General features: G+C 40.0%; 1 protein-coding gene across 1 annotated transcript in view; it reads left to right on the top strand.

Annotated features, from left to right (window-relative positions):
* The first annotated feature begins 4636 nt into the window (after window positions 1-4636).
* The window catches only part of LOC117528125 (adhesion G protein-coupled receptor E2), a 33377-nt gene continuing 14738 nt past the window's right edge, over window positions 4637-23275 (top strand). The window contains exons 1-10 of the mRNA XM_034190698.1: window positions 4637-5098; window positions 14720-14800; window positions 16903-17058; window positions 17155-17307; window positions 17403-17549; window positions 19186-19308; window positions 19424-19467; window positions 19554-19658; window positions 20669-20822; window positions 23092-23214. Coding sequence (XP_034046589.1) covers window positions 5071-5098; window positions 14720-14800; window positions 16903-17058; window positions 17155-17307; window positions 17403-17549; window positions 19186-19308; window positions 19424-19467; window positions 19554-19658; window positions 20669-20822; window positions 23092-23214 — 1114 coding nt within the window. The 5' untranslated portion in view covers window positions 4637-5070. The remainder of the gene's footprint in view (window positions 5099-14719; window positions 14801-16902; window positions 17059-17154; window positions 17308-17402; window positions 17550-19185; window positions 19309-19423; window positions 19468-19553; window positions 19659-20668; window positions 20823-23091; window positions 23215-23275) is intronic.

The raw sequence follows: 23275 nt of genomic DNA, 5'->3' as shown, positions 1-23275 counted from the left end.
GGCACTGATGATCAGGGTGCCTCGATGTTGATGGTGTACTGATGGTGATGGGGCACTGATGGTGATGGGGCACTGATGTTGATGGGGCACTGATGATCAGGGTGCCTCGATGTTGATGGTGTACTGATGTTGATGGGGCACTGATGATCAGGGTGCCTCGATGTTGATGGTGTATTGATGTTGATGGGGCACTGATGTTGATGGGGCACTGATGATCAGCGTGCCCCGATGTTGATGAGGCACTGATGTTGATGGGGCACTGATGTTGATGGGGCACTGATGTTGATAGGGCACTGATGATCAGGGTGCCCCGATGTTGATGGGGCACTGATGGTGATGGGGCACTGATGTTGATGGGGCACTGATGATCAGGGTGCCCCGATGTTGATGGGGCACTGATGTTGATGGGGCACTGATGGTGATGGGGCATTGATGATCAGGGTGCCCCGATGTTGATGGGGCACTGATGGTGATGGGGCACTGATGTTGATGGGGCACTGATGCTGATGGGGCACTGATGATCAGGGTGCCTCGATGTTGATGGTGTACTGATGTTGATGGGGCACTCATGCTGATGGGGCACTGATGATCAGGGTGCCTCGATGTTGATGGTGTACTGATGCTGATGGGGCACTGGTGATCAGGGTGCCTCGATGTTGATGGTGTACTGATGTTGATGGGGCACTGATGATTAGGGTGCCTCGATGTTGATGGTGTACTGATGGTGATGGGGCACTGATGGTGATGGGGCACTGATGCTGATGGGGCACTGATGATCAGGGTGCCTCGATGTTGATGGTGTATTGATGTTGATGGGGCACTGATGATCAGCGTGCCCCGATGTTGATGGTGCACTGATGTTGATGGGGCACTGATGATCAGGGTGCCCCGATTCTTTCTCTTTCTGTCTTTGTCAGCATATGTTTGGTTTTGAAATGACATGCATCTTGAAAATAACGTGTTTGTCAGTTTCTTTGATTTCCAAATCCAGGTCTTGTAGCCACCAAGGCTGATTTATATCACTATTTATAACAAGTGATGCAATTATGTGTATTTTATGTTCAATTTGGGTGAGTTGTGCAATAAATACTGAACTGGTACCCCAAATGATTTTTTTCTTGCAGGAGTTTTTTTGTTTTTTGTTTTTTTAGCATTGCTGGTTGACCCTGACACCCACCACATATATCGCCCTGCTCATTGTTTATGTGTTAGAAGTGTGAAATCATGCAGCTGTCAGTGCGTAAGAAAGCCTTGGCACAAAGAGCTCAAACCAAAAATGAACTTGGCAGTGGCACAGTGACAAATGATAATAGCTGATGAAAAATCAACAAATTGTTTTGGCCCTTTTTGACAGCTCCCACTGATAGTTACAGTACAATTATGTTCCACTTGAGGATTGATAGTTAATCCACAGGCGCCTACTAAGTTTTTAAGATTAACGTGTGGGCTTTTTTGTTTGCTAAATCAGTTTTTATCTACCTTCTACAATTGCACATTATTGGGGTATCATAACAAACATTCCCAAAGTCTGATATGTATATGACTGTCCATTGAGAAATTACCTTGTTATAAGCTATTAGGTTATATATTAAGTCAAACTTGTTAAACTATACTAGCTTGCAGAAAAAAGTGTCATACAACTGCTTTTAAAGAAACCTTAGAATGGTTATCTAGAAGACACATCTGTACATTGAGCAACAGCAAACACGTTCTTCGTGATGATAAGTTTTATCATTCTATCATCACTTGAAGAGCTCTGCTGAAAGTGTGATGACATTCTGACAGATGAATATGACAACAGGAAATGCCCCGTCTGAAATGTGAACCAGAAATGTCTTCTGAAGGGCCAGTTGCTCCCACCAAGTCTGTACTGTAGAGAAGACAGGCAGGTATTCAGACATTCACTGACATTTGAATCCACCCTGATTTGACCCAGAAAAATTAGGTAAAGGTCAGCACCCTCTGAATTCAGGCAACACAGTTACCAGATTAACTTCGATCCCAAATATCATGAGTCTGTGACAATTTGGGCATAATATGATGAAGCCCACTGCCACACACACTGAAGACCTACAACCCTGGATCAGGAAAAAGCTGGGACATATGGAAAATGCAAATAAATAAATGAAAGCATTGATTCTTATGTTTACTTTAACTTCTGTTTCATTGCAGACAGTATGAACTCAAGACATTTCATGTTCTCTTTGACCAACTTAATTTTTGTAATATGCATCCACATTCTCTTCTTCTGCAGAAATGCCTTTATCATGTGTGCAGAATGTGATTTTGCATTGTCTTGATGAAAAAAGCATGGATGTCCCTGGAAATGATGCTGTTTTGAAGGTAGCATATGACACTCTAAAATCTCAATGTGCTTTTCTGCATTAATGCTGCTATCACAGAAGGATAAATTACCTTTGTCAAGGGCACTGACACAACCCCCATACCATGACAGACCCTGGCTTTTCGACTATAACGATCTGGATGGTCCTTTTTGTCTCTGGTCCACAGCTCATTGCGTCCATTGCTTTCAAAAAAGATATGACATACTGATTTGTCTGACCATAAAGCACACTTCTACTGTGTGATGGTCCAACCCAGATGCCTCTGAGTCCAGAAAAATCAGTACTGCTTCTAGACAAGGTTACCATAAGGCTTCTTTTTTTACAGTAACGTTTTAAGTAGCATTTGTGAATGTAATGTCATGCTTGAGGTTTCCCATAGTAATCTTTGCCCATGTGGATATATCAGCTATTGATGGATGACAGTATTTGATGCCATACTATCTGAAGGATATCACCTGTTGATATCGCCTCTTTGAAATGGCATCATTATATTGTTTTTTTGTTTTGTTTTGTTTTGTTTTTTTGGTTTTTTTTTGGGGGGGGGGGGGGGGGGTCTGTTGTTACCTCATGCTAGCCCTAAATTGACCCCGTCCCACTTTTTTTTCCAATGTGGTGCAGGCCTTAAAAGTAGGAATGGTATATTACCAAATAAATTGACCACAGAAAAAGCAGGGGTGGTGGCCAAGTGGTTAATGCACTTGGTTTCAGTGCAAAAGGTTCTGGGTTCATATCCCACCCCTGCCACATTTCTCCATGTAATGTGGAGTTGCATCAGGAAGGGCATCCGGCGTAAAACCTGTGCAAATTTAACATGCAGATCGACCTTGGCTTTGCTGTGGTGACCCCAAGTGCAAACAAGGGACCAGCCGAAGGGACTTACAAATTGAAAACATGAAAACATGAAATAGAAAACATGAAATATCTTGGGTTCATACTGTCTGTTGTGAAATAGATAAAGTTAATGTAAGATAAATGTAAGAATCACAGTGGTTTTTGTTTTGTTGGTGGTGGGTGTTTTTTTTTTGTTTTTTGTTTTTTTTTATTTCTCCCTGCTTTTTCTGATTTGGGGTTGTGTTTTTATCTCTTGACCAAGATTTGACCCAGACAATGTAAATTAAGGTTGGCACCATCTAAACCATATGAGAGTGTTGTCTGAGAGTTGTCTTTGGGAAAAGTATATCCCAAAGATGTGTTGAGTAATCACATGGTCAAGCCCAAGGGCGCATAAACTTATCATCTATTTTTACCTGTTCACCAAGTTCTGACCCAAGAAAGTAGGTCAGGTTCAGAACCCATGGGACAGAGCTGTTAGGTGCACTTATATCCCAAATATCTTTGTTCCACAACAATCTGGTGTTAAGGAATCACATGATAAACCCCATTGGTACATATAATGATGGTCTACTTTCATCTGTTGGCTGAGATTTGACTCACACAAGCTGGTCAAGGTGAGCACCTTCTGAACTCATGCATGACGGTTGCAAGATGAACTTATATCCCGATGTCTTGTGTCTGCAATGCGTTGCTGGTGAGTAATCACACAACAAATCCCAGAGATGCATATCCTGTATACAGACTGACTATTTTTATGCACTGAGCAAACACGGATCCAGAAAGAGCAGGTCAAAGTCAGTAGCTTCTAATGTGCCAAAAAAGGGGTTTTGAGATGAACCAATGTTCCAAATATTTTTGGTCTGCCATGATTTGATGTCAAGTAGCACACATAAGCATATGTGTAAACAGATGGAGCCCATTTCTACTGCTGCTGTACTTTAGTGGTGAGCGCTACAAAGAAAGCAAAAATGTAGCCAGAGTCCACATCCTGTCGCTGATTAGCATTAAAATATAATGGGGCTTACTGCAAGACAAGATTTATCATTCCACTAAATTTCATGGAGACTGAATGAGAATATGACTATAAACATCCAAAAAATGTGTAATAAAGGAAAGCACACTATGTCTCTACACAACGTTTTATTTTTCTCACACAGTTTCTAAATCTTATGATAAAGATCTTGATTTGTTGGCCATCAGACAGGCATTTTCTTTGTTCATTCTTTTCCAAATCAAGCTGTTAACATTTCATATTGTGTTTGACAGGCACACAGGGGGAGAACGCCATATATATGTCATCAGTCATCACCATGAGCACGCTGTGTGCTGTAACGCGTCTGTGGCAGGATATACTGTGTCAGCCAATGGGGTTTGTAAAACAATATCCTGTAGTCTCACTGTCTAAACCCCTGCTGACCCTGGATCAGGCCTGCAGCCAGAGACATGGTGATGTTAAAAAAAAAAAAGACAGTGTTGTCATGGAAATATGTGTTCCCGTTCTATTGCCTCACCCCACTGAGAGCAAAACAGCCGATGCACGACTAAAACCTTTGTGGCAGAGGCGTGAATGAACATGTCAAACCCACCCATCAACTCTCAGTGATCAGAGAAAACGATTCAAAAAGAAACCAGGAGGCAGAAACAGATGGACAGAGAAGTCAGTGCGTGAAATAAAGCATTACTCTTGTTGCTATTAGTATCATTTTTTAATATATATATATATATCTGTAACCGTCAGCTTCACTGTGGATACGAGAATTTTTTTTCTGTTGTTTTCTCAACTGAGAAAACTTTGAAAGCCCTCAAAGGCAAGAAGAGAGCTGAATCTGCATCCATCATTTTCACAAAGAAAATCTTTGATGTTCATCTGAACGACGTTTCTCTCTTCGCCATGACAGGAAGGTGGAACCTGCTGATGGGTGAGTCACATCCACTCACACAGGACTTCAAATGGAAAACTCTACTTTTAGGAGCTGAATATGGCACAGCATTTCCATCCAATGCAGAAGCTCAAAAGTGCTTTACAGTGATGCCTCATATTCACCCAATTACAGACTGATGTCAGCGTGCTGCCATTCTAGGCGCTCAACTGCCTACCGGGAGCAGCTTGGGGGTTAAGGACCTTCCCCTGGCCTACAGACCTTATTTAATGATTTTTTTATTATTATTATTATTTTGGTCTGATGGGCAATTGAACAGGGATCTCCTATAGGTGATCCATGAGACTATAGTGTCATGGATTTGATGGGGGGATCTCCTAGTCTCATGGGTTTGATGGGAAATTGAATGGGGATCTCCTAGTCTCAACCCTTCTTTTACCTCTATACCCCTACTTCCCAACTTAGGGTCCGAAACACCGGTAGTGGGTCACCAAAGATCATGGGGTGGGGGTGAGGGCAGTCATGTGGGTTTGTCTTCTTTAAGGTTGACAAAATTTGGAGTGCAACTGTTACATAATAATAATAACAATAATGGTAATAATAATAATTGTTTTTCTTTGAATGGGCCAAAGAGAAAAGGGAGAGCAATGTGACTGAGGTTGTATAGCTTCAGTTATATTGTATTAAAGAATCACTTCATTCTTTTGCAGTGTGTATGTTAATGTGTGTGTAAGTGTGTGCAGGTATGTATGTGCACAGGCTTTGGGGAAGCAGGGGAGCAGCCTTTTATAGACAATAATAGAGGGGACTCTAATCAAAACTTAGGAGCCACTGCTTTGGACCGTCACCTGAAACACAAATACGTGCGTGTGGATGGATGTCAGTCCGTGTGTCTCTGAGATAGCAGGAGTGGAAACTGGAAAATATTGTAAAAAAAAATAAATAAATAAAAGCAAATATTTTATGAGATTTTTGCATTAAACTTGGCAAATACAGGTTCACTTACAAGGAGCTCACTTTGTTGAGCCGATTGAATTATATATGTTGAGCCTAATGAATTTTATATATATATATATATATATATATATATATATATATATACATATGTATATATATATAATTACAGTGTGAGTATGAATTATATATATATATATATATATATATACATATGTATATATATATAATTACAGTGTGAGTATTACTTATTATTGTATGAATTCTTAGTGTAATAATGTAAATAATGGTGATGAGTAAATAATGGCGGAATAATTTCTACCTTGTACTGGTGCATCATGTTTGATTATTTTGGCAGTTTTTCAGAAAAACTATTGTGTTCAAAGCCAAATGTGTCAAAGCAGTCAGACAACTCACGTCTGAGAGCAGTTGTACAGCCTTGGTTGTTAAAGGGCACAAATAAATTGAAGAAACAGTGCATTGATTCTACATACAGCAGCCTGCATGTTTGTGTGTTGCTGCACGGACAACCCGTCTCTGCTTGCAAAAGAGAACAAAGTAACTTTTTTCTCCCAAACTTTTTTTTGAAGTTTGGGAGTAACCTGTAATGGTTAAATGACTTCTTTTGGGGAGAATGGGGGTTCTCTTCTCCCCATGAGGGGTCTCATAACAGAAACCCAGCCTTGCAACGTCAAAGAAACTGACCCAGCGTCATGTAAACAGGAGTATCAGGTCTCACGAGAAACAGAAGCTGCTTTACGGCACTGCAACAACTCAAACACCACCACCAGCCCACCCCCCAGCCCCATCAAGGCATTGGCAAGTTAGCAGCTATAACAAAAAAGCCAACGAAGGGTTTGTTCTTTACATGTTCATAATCGTGACAGAGCCAGCAAAAAAGCAAAAAAAAACACTGTTAGAGGAAGCGAGAGAGAGGAAACACAGCATGACAGAGCAAGGGTCACACACACAGGTCAATCTCGGTCGGGCTTTCTTGGAATAGCAGAGCTGAAAGATAAAGAAGTGTGAAAAAAAACATGCAGACAAACTCCCAATTTTCTTGTTTACCATATAATAAAACAGTTATAGACTATTGATGAGGTGTACCCGCGATTGGGTACACCTCATCAAAAGTCTATAATTGTATACCAGCTCCCAAGATTTTCGAAAAAGGGGGTAGTTTTTCATCAGAACAAAGTAAAAAATAAAATTAGGAGTTTATAACACACAATTACAATATCCCGCAATGCATGTGGCCCCGTATGTGGCTCCATCCTGGCAGGTTCCCTGTGCGTTACGCGCCAATTCTGCAAACACCGGACGCCATCTCGCGGCCAACAGCAGGACCAGATCAGCAAATCATGGCGCCTGATATTCGCAGGAAGGAGCGTGGTGCTTGCACCAAATGAGACGATTGTGAGGAGTTCCTGCCTGAAAAGGGCAGTGCCAAGTGCTTGTATTGTGGATGTGTCCCTAGAGACCACAAAGAATTAGGTAAGCTGACGGTTTTTGCTTTCATTCAAACTTAAGAAGCCAAAGTTTTCAACTGATCTGCGGGATGCCGGGGGTGCATGTTACACATGAAAAATACCCCGGGAAAATACATGCAGTCATCCTCGTCCCCTTGAGTTAATAAAAGTGTTTAACCTTCGTCTTGTGTTAACTGATTTGTTTTTCAGGTGTCATTTGTTTTTCATTTAATTTCATTTACGAGGTCTGTGATAAAACTAACGTACCTTTTTATTTTTTTCAAAAACTATATGGATTTGAATCACGTGCGATTACATCAGACAACCTTGAACCCTCGTGCGCATGCGTGAGTTTTTTCACACCTGTCGGTTACGTCATTCGCCTGTGGGCTGGCTTTGAGTAAGGAGTGGTCCACCCCTCCCGTCGGAATTCCTTTGTCTGACTTCTTCCTGAGAGACTGGCGCTTTGCTTGATCAAACTTTTTTCAGAACCTGTGAGGCAGATCGAAGTGGACACCATTCAAGAAATTCAGCTGGTTTTCTGTGAAAATTTTAACGGCTGATGAGAGATTATGGACTGTTGCTGTCGCTTTAAGGACTTCCCGGAGCGGGACGTCGCGACGCGCCCTGAGCCGCCGCTGTCTGCCTGTTTCGAGCTGAAAGCTTACAAATTTAAGCTTCTGTTGACCCAGGACGTCGTGAGAACAGAGAACTTTCAGAAGAGGTCGGGATCAGCAGTTTATCCGGACATTCCACTGTTAAAGGAGATTTTATTAATGAAAGATGTGTGGACGGGTCCGCGCGTCGGGACGCAGCCAGCGCGGTGCGGCGCCACAGGAAAAACACCTCCGTATTAATAACCATTTGTAAAAACCAGGCGGCTTTTGATGGCTTTCAGTTGAGTGAGTATCTGAGAAATTGTTTAACAGCTGGACATGTTCCAACTTGTCCTTAAGGCTTCCAACGGAGGTGTTTTTCCTGTGGCGGCGCACGGTGCCGGCTGCCTGCCGACGCACCAATCCGTCCGCACTTTCTGTCATTACAAATTCTCCTTTAACAGTGGAATGTCCGATAAACTGCTGATCCCGACCTCTTCTGAAAGTTCTCTGTTCTCTCACGATGTCCTGGGTCAACAGAGGCTTAAATTTGGAACGTCACGACGTCCCGCTCCGTGGGCAGTCCTTAAAGCGACAGCAACAGTCCATAATCTCTCATCAGCCGTTAAAATTTTCACAGAAAACCAGATGAATTTCTCGAATGGTGTCCACTTCGATCTGCCTCACAGTTTTTGAAAAAATTTTGATCAAGCAAACCGTCACTCTCTCAGGAAGTTCTCAGACAAAGAGATTCCGACGGGAGGGGTGGACCACTCCTCACTCAAAGCCTGCCCACAGGCGAATGACGTAACCAACAGGCGTGAAAAAACTCTTGCATGCCCACGAGGGTTCAAGTTTGTCTGATGTAATGGCACGTGATTCAAATCCATATAGTTTTTGAAAAAAATTAAAAGGCCTGATACTTTTCTAACAGACCTCGCATGTGAAACAATTGTTCCCTAGATAGGAGGGGTCAAATGCAAACGTTCCCTAGGTAGGGGGTATATATCATGGAAAAAAGCCTGTGATGGGGGGGTGATTGTCTGAAGGTTTTCCCTAGATAGCGGGTATATTCTCAAAATGGGGAACAAGCATAGGTACCCCCTTGAATTGGGGAGTGGGGGAGCCGGGATTATACCAAAGCACACAGAGTTCTGTGGTATACGTCACAGAAAACTGTGGCTTGTGGAAAATTCCTGTTTGCTTCAGTTTCAATTATAAGCAGTCAGGTGTTTGAACCCCACCGTACTGCCAGTCCAATCCAACAGTTTTAGCGCAAAAAATGAAAACTTTTGTGGAACAAGCTGAAAGTTTCAACACATGTCCAGAAAAATGTAGACACACACTCACACACACGCCAAAAGCTAAAGCTAGTTAGCTGGAGACACTGAAAACTCTTCTCTGAACAGGTCAAACTTCACTCTGCGATCCTCGAGTATGTTTTTTTTTTTTTTTTTTTGAAGAACCCCAGAAGCACAAAGGCCGACTAATCCGGGAGAAGAAGAAAAGACATGCAGCCGTTGTTGGTGATTAAAGCAGAAATTCTTCCTCAACAGCAGGAATGGAATCTGAGTGTTGACCAGGAGGGCATTAAAGAAGAAGAGAAGCTGTAGATAAGTCAGCAGGGGGAGATCTCGCCAAGTTTGGTTTCACTGCCGTCCCTGTGAAAAGTGAAAATGATGATGAAAAACCAGAGTCATCACAGCTTCATCAAAGCTGAAGTGATGAGAGCACAGAGGCTGAGCCTGTAGCCAGCAGCTCATCTGTACACAGAACACTGACAGCAGAAGCTGATGGAGAGGACGATGGAGGACCACAACCAGCAAGCAACTCAGGTCCAAACAGTCATTTACAACCAGATACCAGTGACAGGAGTTCAGACAGTTCTGGAACTGAGACTGATGATAGTGATGACAAAAGCTCTAAATATGGAAAAGAATCTGGTCACATTAAGAGCTCAGAGCAACAAAAGGAGCGGCAAGCAAGAAGAAAACCATTTAGCTGTTCTGATCAGAGAAAAAGACTGAAACAGAAGGACACGCTGAAGCCACAAAGGACAAACCACACAGGACAACTCTCCTGTGGAAGCACTCAGATGGATAATCCACCAGATCAGCATAGTTCTGATCCTGGACTCCAGCAACAACAGCATGAATGGGCCAGAAGAAACAAACAAAACTACACCACAGTAATTTGGACCATTGAAAAGAAGAAAAAGATCTTTCACTGCTTCACTTACTCAAGGCATGAGAAGTGGGGCAGAAGGACAAAGGCAGTATTTGAGGAGTGCATAAAAGAAGCGGATTTACCAGCAGAAAAGAAAGAAGCCACTACAACTGCAAAACTGCAATCGATCGCCTCACAAATCACAAAATATCTGACAGCAGAGGAAATACAAAAAAATAAAGGAAGAAGCCCAAAAAGAGCAGATAAAGGATCATCAGTTGATGGAAAAAGGGAAACAAGTTCAGTTTGAAAGGAGTCAGTGGAAGAAGGAGGAAGAGTGGGTACTGCTGTGGGCAATGGAATATGCCAAAATAAAATACACCAACAGCCAGAGAGAAAGATGTGGAGAATGGCAAAGAATATTCCACCACCACTGCCCAAGTAAAAAAGACATCCCAAGAAAGCAACTCACCACCCAAAGACACAACTTTATCACACAAAAACATTTCTCAGAAGCTGAAAAACAAGTGATGCAACAGGAGGTTGGGCAAATGATCAGAGACGGCATCTGCTCTCTGACACAACGCACTGCACCACCAAGAAACGACTGTTCTCAGAAAACATCCATCCAACAAAAAGCACTAGACCAAGCCAGCCTCTCACACCACAGAAAAAGTAGGAGTCAAACACAACCCCACCAAAAAACAAGTCATTCACTGCCCCCCCCCCCAAAAAAAAAACGAGTCATTCACTGCCCCCCCAAAAAATGAACCATTCACCAGCTCATCTACAGAACAATATACAGGTGCACACAGACCCAGAACAGCAGGAACTAGAAGAGGAATTGGCAAATAAGATTGAAGAAACAAGAAAAATGGACATGAAAGAGTGTTCAAAGCTGACTAAATTAAAGGAGAATAAAAAATTCAAAACTATCCTGCAAAAAGTTAACCTGGGACTGGCTAAACTGGTCCCAGAAGGAACCACATTGACAGAGTTAAACTCTGTAAATTATGGACCAGCATGGTACATACAAAGTAAATTAGCCCCACAAGATTTGGAGAGAAAAGGAACCACAATTAAGAAAAAGAATACCGTGCTACAATGGAAAAAGAAATTACAACAAAAAATCAGCCGCCTAAGAACAGAGATCTCCCAAATGGCCATATTTTTGGGAAGCCAAAACCACAAAAAGAATCTTCTTAAAAAGTAAATCCCATTAAAAAAAAAATACAATACAATGTTGAAGATAAACAGCTGGGTGGGAGGCTGGCTGAACATCAAGCCTTAGTGAAAGCTTTTGCAACACAGATTAGGAACAAATACAAGAAAAGCAGATAAACAATTTGCAAAAAACCGCAGGCTTGTGTTCAGGAAGTTGACAAACGACACAATAGAAGTATAACAGCCACCTGAGAGAGAAGAAATTGAAAAATTCTGGAGACCACTCTTTGAAGACCCAAAACAATTGAACAAAATAATACAATCGAGCACAAGAAAATGAGAATGAAAACAACACAAGAATACCTAAACCGCTTAAAAAAGATCTGCAAAACAGAGTTGACACCAAAAAACAAGATCACAGCCATAAACCAGTTTGCAATACCAGGGGTGATCTATGGGTTTGGCATAGTAGACTGGCCACCGCGTGAGCTTAATAAGTTGGACACAAAAACCAGGAAGATGCTCACCCTCCACAAAGTCACATACAGAAATCAGTGCATGGACAGAATATATCTCCCTCGCAGAGAAGGTGGTCTGGGTCTCACCGAAATCAACCAGGCCTACAGACCATCAATAATAAGTATTGGACAGTACTTAAAGAGCTCTGAAGAAGAAATCATGAAAAAGGTCGCACAACACCACAAGAAGACCTTACCCGAACACACCTCAATCACTAAACTGGCAAAAAACTTTGGCAGAGAACTTCTACAAGAGAGAGAAAGCAACAGTCTTGCGCCTGCAACAAAACTTGCAAGACAGACCAAAGAACAATACAGCAAAAGAGAAGGAAAACATCGAGTGGAAAGATGGAAACAGCACAAAAGGGCTGGACAATTCCAAGAAGAACTCGAAAAGGAATACATTGACAAAGTTGGATCAATGCAGTGGCTAAAAAATGGAGAACTTGGTTTTGATGGAGAAAGAATTATAATTGGAGCACAAGATCAGGGATGTCTAACAAATGGCTTCAAAAAAAATGGCAGGGATCTCACAAAATGATAAATGCAAATTCTGTCATATAGCTGTTGAGAGTGTAAACCATCTAACATCAGCATACCAGATCCTCATAGCAGATGGACATTATACATCCAGACACAACAAGGTCTGTCAATATCTCCACTGGAAAGTATGCAAGGAACTGGAGATGGAAGTCAAAGAACACGTCTGGGAGCACGAGCCAGCACCAGTCTCATCCAACGGAAAAGTAACTGTCTTCTACAACAAAGAGATCCCAGCAGGAAGACACATCGAAGGAGGTGCAATCAAACCTGATATTGTCATCTGGAACAAGCAAGAGAAAACAGCCATAATCATCGAAGTGACAGTCCCCAATGACTATGGCCTGAGTCGAGTGGAACGGGGAATGATCACAAAATACCAAAACCTGAAAAATGACCTACGAACAGCATAGTCTTTGAAAGACATTGATATTATCCCAGTTGTGGTGGGAGCAACAGGCCTGATGAAGAAGAACCTGAAGAAATACCTTGAGGCAATCCCCAGGCACCCTAGCGCACATGAGGTGCAGTTGTCTGCAATTAAGGAAACGATCACCATCTTGAAGAGAGCCTTCGGATAAAATGCCAGCTCTGGTTAGGATAACTATAGAGCCTAGGGTGCAACTTTAGACCCCAGGTATGGGGCCCATTGCGTTCTATTAAAAAGACATCAAAGATAAATGAAAAAACAAACACACACACCCCTACTTTGGGGCCATCTTATTTTCTGACATTTTTGATACTAAAAACCTTGGATAATCATTGTAAAGTGTTTCTCATGCCCTGAAGTACATTTAGACACTTAAATTTGGTTTTTTTTTTATCCTTTTCAGAAGCAGGAATATGTGTAATTCAGTCAAATGGTGTCCATTTTGGGACCATCATGGATTTTGAAAAAGCCACAAGGGGGATTCTCGAGTACTTTAGCAGTCTACACATTTTTTCTGGACATGTGTTGAAACCTTCAGGTTGTTCCACAAAATCTCCATTTTATATGCTAAAACTAGTCCGTAGGACAAAACCAATCCAAGGTTTGTCCTACGGACAGTTTGACTTTCAGTATTTGGGACTTTGAATAATTTTAACTGTTTCTAAATCTAAAGGAAGATAAAACTGATCTTGCACAACTATAACTGCTTTCATCAGCCAGTTTGAGTGTAAATAACTCATCTCGTTTTACCACACAGTTATTTGCAGTTTCTTGAAAAACCCTGTTGTTGCAATTGTTATAATACATGGTGTTGAGTGACACACACAAAATGAATTTTGTTTTGGCAGTAGATGCATAAGAAGGTCAGTAAAAAAATAAATAAATAAAACCCTACAACAATCAGAAATTTCACCACCTTATAGGACGCTGATTAGAACATGTCAGTCTGCTTGATCCAGATTGCTTGTTGTTATATCAGTGAGGACTGTGTACAGCTGGGTGTCTGTGGGTTGCGCTCAAACCATTTTGGCACTAAATCTCAACACCCACTAAGCAACAAACAACCAAACATGGCATGTGGGTTTCTCCAAGTAAGGGAAAGGGTTGCTATAACAACGATCAACTACTTTTACTTTATTAGTTATTGGATCAAGGAGTCAACAAGGATAATCAAGCGTCATGACTATGTGCCAAGAATCTATTATTATAGATAGAAGCCAGCACAGTGATAATGGCCATTTTACGGTAAGAGCCATAGCTTTTGGGAAATACAAAAACACACATGCACACAAAGCACAAAAAAAAAAAAAACAGAAATGGCCCCTGACACAACAGCAGATCTGTAGATTCCCACTTACCATCACAGTATGTGAGTTTTTCCTTAAACAAACAGTTCTCTGTTTGTTATATATTGTGGCTCTGAGTCTGTCTTCCTGTTTCCATGCATTGCACATGTGGTGCCATTTAGGGAACCACAGAGGATTGTCTGTGCATTCCTGCAGCCTCAGGATATAAAACCATGATATACTTGTGCCACACACCTCATGGTTCCTCACACATAGGAAGCAGATCTCTCCAGACTCCCCGGTGCTGCTCATTTTGAATTATAGCACAGAAATAGAACAATCTGAGGAAATGAGAGCAGAGAATGACACTTTTTAACTCACAACACATGTGGGGTTATTTACTCTATGAGGTCAAAGTGATTGTTTAATTTTCCTGTATGTACAGGAGGTTATCATAGAACGAATAAAAATAAAGCTGCATTTGTGAGAGATGTTTGAATTGTACTTCATACTGACAGGTGCCACTCTGTTTTTCAGTTCTGTGCCTCCCATTTGCTTTGGTAAAGTCAAAGCCATCCTGCTCTTCTGGATTAAGTCACCACAAGACAGGATGCATCGGTATGAAAAACAAGCTATTTTTATAGATTAGTTTTGTTTTTTTGTTGTTGGTTTTGTTGTTGTTGTTGTTGGTTTTGCACTTTTAACACTGTGGATCAAGAGTGATATTTGTTCATTTGCTATTCATCATGTTTGCAATAATATTATTTTGTTTGCATGTAAAACAGATGAAAGCTGGATCATATATTGTGACATGATTTATTTTAAAAGTATGCAAATGTGTGCCAAAGAATTTAAGCATGCTTTTAAAATGTTTCACAGTGCAAAGATACTGCCAAAATACAGTGAAGAAAATGGCAACAAACCAGACACAATTAATCTAACCGTTGATTATTAAATAAAATAAATATAACTCCTTACCTTTAATGGTGAATACTTCTGATTGAACTGTCACATTATTTTATAAGAACATTCATGTTGATCAAATTGCATTCTTATCCCATTATTTGTTTTTATTGAATCATGTATAAACCAACAACATACAGCAGTGTTCAGAATAATAGTAGTGCTATGTGACTAAAAAGATTAATCCAGGTTTTGAGTATATTTCTTATTGTTACATGGGAAACAAGGTACCAGTAGATTCAGTAGATTCTCACAAATCCAACAAGACCAAGCATTCATGATATGCACACTCTTAAGGCTATGAAATTGGGCTATTAGTAAAAAAAAAAAAGTAGAAAAGGGGGTGTTCACAATAATAGTAGTGTGGCATTCAGTCAGTGAGTTCGTCAGTTTTGTGGAACAAACAGGTGTGAATCAGGTGTCCCCTCTTTAAGGATGAAGCCAGTACCTGTTGAACATGCTTTTCTCTTTGAAAGCCTGAGGAAAATGGGAGGTTCAAGACATTGTTCAGAAGAACAGCGTAGTTTGATTAAAAAGTTGATTGGAGAGGGGAAAACTTATACGCAGGTGCAAAAAATGATATGGGCATGTTTCTCCTACTATGGTGTTGGGCCTATATATCGCATACCAGGTATCATGGATCAGTTTGGATATGTCAAAATACTTGAAGAGGTCATGTTGCCTTATGCTGAAGAGGACATGCCCTTGAAATGGGTGTTTCAACAAGACAATGACCCCAAGCACACTAGTAAACAAGCAAAATCTTGGTTCCAAACCAACAAAATTAATGCCTCGCAGATGTGAAGAAATCATGAAAAACTGTGGTTATACAACTAAATACTAGTTTAGTGATTCACAAGATTGCTAAAACAAAAAAAAGCAGTTTGAACATAATAGTTTTGAGTTTGCAGCGTCAACAGCAGATGCTACTATTATTGTGAACACCCCCTTTTCTACTTTTTTACTAATAGCCCAATTTCATAGCCTTAAGAGTGTGCATATCATGAATGCTTGGTCTTGTTGGATTTGTGAGAATCTACTGAATCTACTGGTACCTTGTTTCCCATGTAACAATAAGAAATATACTCAAAACTTGGATTAATCTTTTTAGTCACATAGCACTACTATTATTCTGAACACTACTGTAAATGGAATTTTGTTAATCTGAAAATGTCTGTAACTACAAAATTCCCTTCAACATCTGATTTATTTATTTTTATTTTATTTATTTATTTGAATTAACCCTTAGAAATTTCAGTTATGCTCTGCTGACATATTAATAAATTAAAAAAGAGGACACTCAAGAATATATCTGAAGAAGTTGCTTACCCATAACAAGGCTGTGCTACGTACAAAATGAATTTACAATTATTACTATAGCTACCTATGAATAGCCACTTCCTTAATATACTAGTTAGTTAGTTAGTTAGTTAGTTAGTTAGTTAGTTAGTTAGTTAGTTAGTTAGTTAGTTAGTTAGTTAGTTAGTTAGTTAGTTAATCCTTTACTAACATTGTGATAAAGAGACATATCCAAAACATATTTATATACTTTTGCCCAGTATTTCCAGCAAAGATGTACTTGTTGAACAGACTCATAACTCCAAAGTGGTGAATATAAATAATGCATTTTAATATCAACCTATTTCTGACATGTCTGCTGTGAAACTGCGTTGAAATAATTGCAAAAAAAAAAAAAATAAATTGCATGAATTCAATCCCTGACTTAAATGCTATGTGTTGCTTGCTTTTGGTATAAGATCACGATGAATGTGCCGTGAACGAGGACTACCCTGACGATAGTGGACCATGTGATGAAAATGCTATCTGTATTAACACGCAAGGGAGCTACCTCTGCCAGTGTGTTGATGGTTTCAGATCTCCTTCAAACGCAAAGACTTCTGGACAGTGTAAAGGTAAATAATCTCACATAAGATCATAGAGGCTCTTGATTGATTATAGATTTAACACTGCATTTAACATGAATATCCTGTCTTTATTTTTCCTTTAAGATATCAATGAGTGTTGGGAAAACAAAGACCTGTGCGGCCCAAATGCCAAGTGTTTTAACACAATTCCTTATTATTCCTGCATTTGTCATGACGGATTCATCTCTACCACTGGAGTGGAAAAGTTTCGGAATGGCGACAATATTACATGTAGAGGTGTGAAACTCTTTGTGCCCTATATTACCCTCTTTACTCAAAGAACTACATGGTGTTATCTTAATTGTCTAAATGGATTCTTCCTGCCCAAATAGATATTGATGAATGTGAAGAGCAAAGCATTTGTGGGCAGAATGCAAAATGCATTAATATTCCAGGAAGTTATTTGTGTGAGTGCAAGCCTGGGTTTGCACTGAAATCTGGCAAAACAACATATTCCGAGGATCAAGAACAGTGTGAAGGTAATGATTATTACATTATTCTGTGTGTACGTGTGTGGGTGTGTATGTGTTCAACAAAAGCAAAGTGAAAGTATGTATATATATATATATATATATATATATATATATATATATATATATATATATATATATATATATATATATATATATATATATATATATATATATAGCACCCTGTGGGGTGCTGCATGGCATGATATTCACCGGGTTTGCAATGCACTGATACAGTGGTCAGCTGAAGCAATATGTGTTTTAATTCATTTCCCCGTGAGCACAGCATGCCAACGTCCGCACTTCATGCTGTCGTTATAGTTATGCGACTTAATATCCTACAAGCCAGTACAGGTGTTCCCGAGCTATGACTTGTGAGCACAGATATCTCACCAGCTGCACGTCACAGGGGGACATGCCCATCTCTGTCAACAGACCTCGGCAGGTCACACAAAAAAAGGCTCACTCTCTGTTGCTTTGTTCTGTGATTTTAATTTAATGTATGCATTATTATGTGTTTGTCCTGCATCTGTCTGATGTCTGTGTTTTTAATTTGACACCTTGCGTGCAAGGTCATGTCCAGCTGTCAGTCAGTCAGCGGTCAGCTGACAGGCGCCATGTGTCCACAGCAAAGCATATGAGCAAAGCAATCAGACAGAAACCGCACTCCGGGACCTTCAGCCACAGCTGACAATGTTGGGTTCATGGTGTGTGTGTGCGTGTGTGTGTGTGTGTGTGTGTGTGTGTGTGTGTGTGTGTGTGTGTGTGTGTGTGTGTGTGTGTGTGTGTGTGTGTGTGTGTGTGTGTGTGTGTGTGTTGGGGGACACACTCCACACACCATTTGTGCTTGGGGGGGTTCAGCACAGTTACACCCATGTGTGTTGCTTGGTGATGCCACACTGTTGTTGCACTTTGACAGTTTTCACAGACAGGTCACGTGATCGCCTGCTATCTACTATCGTACCAGGTGCGTGAATAGCCCCACCTTTTCTAAGTGTGCAGCAAGCGGTGTTCGATATTCGTGTGCGACACCTGGAATTTGACCGACACCTGCCGAGAGGGGGATCGAATGAACACGCACAAGGCAGTCGCTGTCTTTAGGCTGTTGATCAGTTCCTTCCTCATTGATTATTAGCCCATGTTTGTTGTCTTTGAGGATTTGTGCATAGGTCAAAAAGGTGTCTTTTATATTCAAACTTCTCTTATTTTTTCTCAACTTTTTTTATTACAACTTTCGTCTTTTACTGATGTAACAAGGAAGAAAAATAATCCAACATGACATTTACACATGAACTTTAGTGTGTATGAGATTTTAAATCTATGAGTTTCAAATGAAACTCAGTTGTAATTAAAATATCCACTTGTGGCAAATTTAAAAGAACTCAATAGATTTACAAGTTTGTTTGAATGTTACAAGCTTGATTTCAACAAACTGCTAAAGTGTGATCCAAACTAAAGCCACTCATAGCTGAATCAGACAGAATCTGTATTTTCATTTTGTCCTGTCTTTTATTCTTTACATTATTTTTTGAAAACCTGTCAAGCTTCAGTTTGATGATCGTTCAAGCAAACAAGAATACTTATTGTTCCATTAGCTGTGACTGAAACACACGCAGTTCCCCTCACTCTTCTGTTTCCATTTCAGACATATGTATGATTGGCAAGACCATTTGTGGAAATGGAACCTGCCACAGTGGAGCCGGCGGTCATTACTGTGCATGTCATGCAGGCTTCACTAACTACGGCAACAAAGAGTCTCCCTGCACCGGTAACAACATAACTTCTTCATGCATCCAGTAATCAGTGCAAATAAAATGATTACTGATGTGTAATGCATTTATTTTACAAGAACATTCAGTGAATCAATTCAAATGTTTCCTCAGCTCTCAGCTGTGATGCTTTCAACAAAATGAACGGTCTGAAAGATGTAAGTACATAAATGTTTGTTTTTTTAAGTTCCAGCTTTATTTCTTTATATTTCTGTTTCCTTCTTCCAAACTTCTTCTTTTATAGAAATTTCTCCTCACACATGAGGTTGTGGTGCTGTTGAAAAACAGCTGTCAGGAGCTGACAGAGAGTGAGTCTCCAGCAGAGCTGGATGGAGAGAATCTGTTAGAGGTAACTGCATTAAAGAGGGAACATACAGTACGTCCATATGTGGATTCCTGCAGAGAAGGACTCAGGTTCCCGAAGGCTTCTTAAACTGATTCCTGATGAACCTGTAAGAACCCCCCCCCCAAAAAAATACATGATTCATGTGTTGTTGCATCAAGAAGGGACATGTAGATCCACTTTCGATCTGCTGTGGCAACCCAGAGTAAAAAAAATGGAAGAAGCCAAAGGGACTTATTATGTGTTGTTTGAGTTCACTGAACTACATTTTTGGTCTAATCCTTCATCAAGACTACTGATGACCTGAAGTAGTGTTGTTCAGATATATACGCAGTGCAGCTTTGGCTTTTGGGTTCGGTTTAGAATGATTTTAGGGTTCAGTGTTTGATATGCAACACATAGGCTTTATACTAAAAAAAAAAAAACTACCTTAAAAGAGGAATTACTAAAAGTATAGTAAATCCACAGACAGATTGCCAAAATTTTGCTGTTTGACCCCAGTGACCTTCATTTTTACTTTGACCTTTGACCCCAGTGACCTTGACCTTTTCCCAAACGAACCCCTTAAGAGCAAGTCTGGCTTTAACATACATGCACAATAAATTTTGCTGAGTAAAATTTACTCTGCCGGGATAACATTTGGTCCCAGTCTAAATAGAGTAAAATACACTCTATTATAGTGAAATCAGCTCAAGTCAAACAAATCAACTGTTTCTACTCCAATGGCAGTTGATTTTACACTGTAATAGAGTTGATTTAGCACTGTGATAGAGTATATTTAACTCTATTTGGACTGGGACCAAATGTTATCCCAGCAGAGTAAATTTGACTGCAAAATTTACTGTGTGCACACAACACGTTTGGTGGAGCAGTGGAACAAGCAGATGTTTCTCAAATATACTCTGATAAAACGGTCTTCATCCTGAATGTCCGCCTTGTTCTGACTCTGTCTCCTGTTTTCGGCTGCGCATACTTATTTTGCTTCTCCCCGTCCTTCGTGTCTTGTGTGACTTTAGAGAGTGTTGTCTCTGTCCGACGAGCTGCTGTCTGCTGGAGTTTTAACTGATAACAGCAAAATCTCCTTCTTTCTGGATGTGGTGGAGAACGCTCTGAGGCTGACAGGAGCCTTCATCAAGTCACCCAGGATAACAAGATCGTCCTCATACACAGGTTAAAGGACACGTCCACATTTATTTTTTTACAACTTTAACATTCAAAAAACACTGATTTCGCTCAAGGCCCTGATTGCTCTGCTCACATTTGACAAGTGTGTTGTGCCCAGTTGGGATGAAATTTGAACATTTTATAGGCTGGTTGGTGTGACAGAATCTGTTTAAAGCTACAGTGTGTAGGATTTAGTGCCATATAGTGGTTTTACTATGCCCCAGCTGATCACCATTCCCTTCATGCTTTTGCTTCTTTGGTGATGGGGATTCAGGCTGTTTTTCATTCTCTTGCAATAATCAGGATGTAAGATCCTTAATTTCATAAATATGACCATTTTCAATTGGTCGGGGGGGGGGTAAACACCTTTTGAAACAGCTGCACTCTTTACTAGAGCTGCAATAATTAAAGTTAATTGATTATTAATTGGCTACTCAATTACAGCTACAGTATTGAGATAATCAATCATTCAGAGTCATTTATTTTGGTTTGTTTGTTATTTAGTTATCCAAACTGTGAATATTTTAGCCGTTTTACTCCTATAGATAGATAGATAGATAGATAGATAGATAGATAGATAGATAGATAGATAGATAGATAGATAGATAGATAGATAGATAGATAGATAGATAGATAGATAGATAGATAGATAGATAGATAGATAGATAGATAGATAGATAGATAGATAGATAGATAGATAGATAGATAGATAGATAGATAGATAGATAGATAGATAGACTGTCATTACAAGTGCAATAAAATTTCTTCCCACCCAGTCACCTCAGACAAAAATACAATTAATCCACAGTTATTACAAGTTGAATGTAATAATGGCACACATCAGAATTAGAACACCCATACATATACATTTGATTGTTTATGTACGCTAAACTTTAAGACAGTCTGTCATCCGAATTGAGACAATGTGAATGTGTGGGGGGGGCTGCAGCAGTGTCCCGCGCAGCCACAAACTTGGGGGGAGCGGCAGGGCAGAGGCAGGGGGGTGGTAGAAGTGGGGGAGAGATGGGGAGTGCATCATGAGTGCTGATGAGATGAGTTTGTATCAGTCAGAAGAGTTTGCATCAGTTTCTGTCAGTGTGTGCATAATGTCTGGAGTTGCCTTGACAACATCAGACTGACTGTCGGGGAGGGCAGAAGATAAGAGGGGCAGCCGAATGGTTCACCAAGGCCATAGAAATTCTTCTGGAGGAAAACAGCGGTATCTGGCAGTAAAATGGGTTGTTGACAAAACAAAACATTTGAAGGTCTCATCTTCGGCTCTGAATAACACTGATCATTTTTCAGGGCTTTTTTTTTATTTTCATTATTATTATTTTTTATATAAAGCTAACAATTGATAATCCAGTAAATAATTATTAAATATGAGAATAACGGTTAGTTGCAGCCCTGCTCTTTACAGGTGCATGTTGTTTTTTAATCATTTTACAGTTTTTATTTATGTTTTTAATCACAACATCAGCTGTTAAATCATCATGTTAAACCAAAGGTTGTTTTTTGTAACTTTAAGTCAATCTGGAATTTCTGTTATTGTGTATAAATCTATTCATTTTAAACCTATTGGGTTGGTAAGTTCTGTCTGCTTCAACTCTTCACCTACATGACTACAACAGACACTTAGATCCATTTTTGGTTACTGTAGAGACCTTTTAAAACCGTCGCTGCTTTTAAATACTCCCCACCGCAGCATCTACCTCCACTAATACTCAGCCTGTGCTAGAACTCTTGTCCACTAAAGTCTCACAATTCTCTCCATTTCTCACTTCAACTGACATCGTCATCCAGTTTCTCCATACTCATGAACTAAGTTCCTAAATTATTTTCTCCAAATAAATAAATGAACTCTCACAGAGCTGTTAGCATTCATTGTCTGCAAATATTGTTTTAATAATGTGTAAATACCATACTTATACTCTTATTTATTATGTTTTGTTGTCAATATTGTTAACCGTTACCTCTAGTTATATTCTATCTGTGATTTATATTGGGCCACAATGGAAACAAGTGTATTTGTCACTTTTTTGTGTTACCCTGTATTTGAATGTATTCTTGTTTATATGTTGTAATACAAATCAAATCAAGCAGCGTTTTAATAATTTTTAAATGAAAATGAACACCTGCACAATCTGGCATTGCTGTGAACAACACAGGCAATTTTCCCTTCTCTAAGATTTCCACTCGTAAATTTTCTCGCTTCAGCTGTTAAATGGCGGGCAGTGAATGTTGATAAAATATTGATTCCTGTGTGTTGGTCCAGATCTGGAGCTGAGGGTACATAAGGGAGCTGTCATCCCCCAGGAAACTGTGACTATATCATCGCAGAAAGCTCGGCTGAGCATCCGGTTGAAAACAGCTGCAGGAGATCCCTCCCATTACCCAGGTCCTAATAATCATCACTGTAATCACTACATTACTCACCACTTTCTTTAAGACATTTAAGA

Source organism: Thalassophryne amazonica, chromosome 16, assembly GCF_902500255.1.
Source record: "Thalassophryne amazonica chromosome 16, fThaAma1.1, whole genome shotgun sequence".
In the NCBI taxonomy this organism is placed as follows: Eukaryota; Metazoa; Chordata; class Actinopteri; order Batrachoidiformes; family Batrachoididae; genus Thalassophryne; species Thalassophryne amazonica.
The sequence above is the reverse complement of the archived record's forward strand: the minus strand, read 5'-3'. Positions and strand labels throughout refer to the sequence as shown.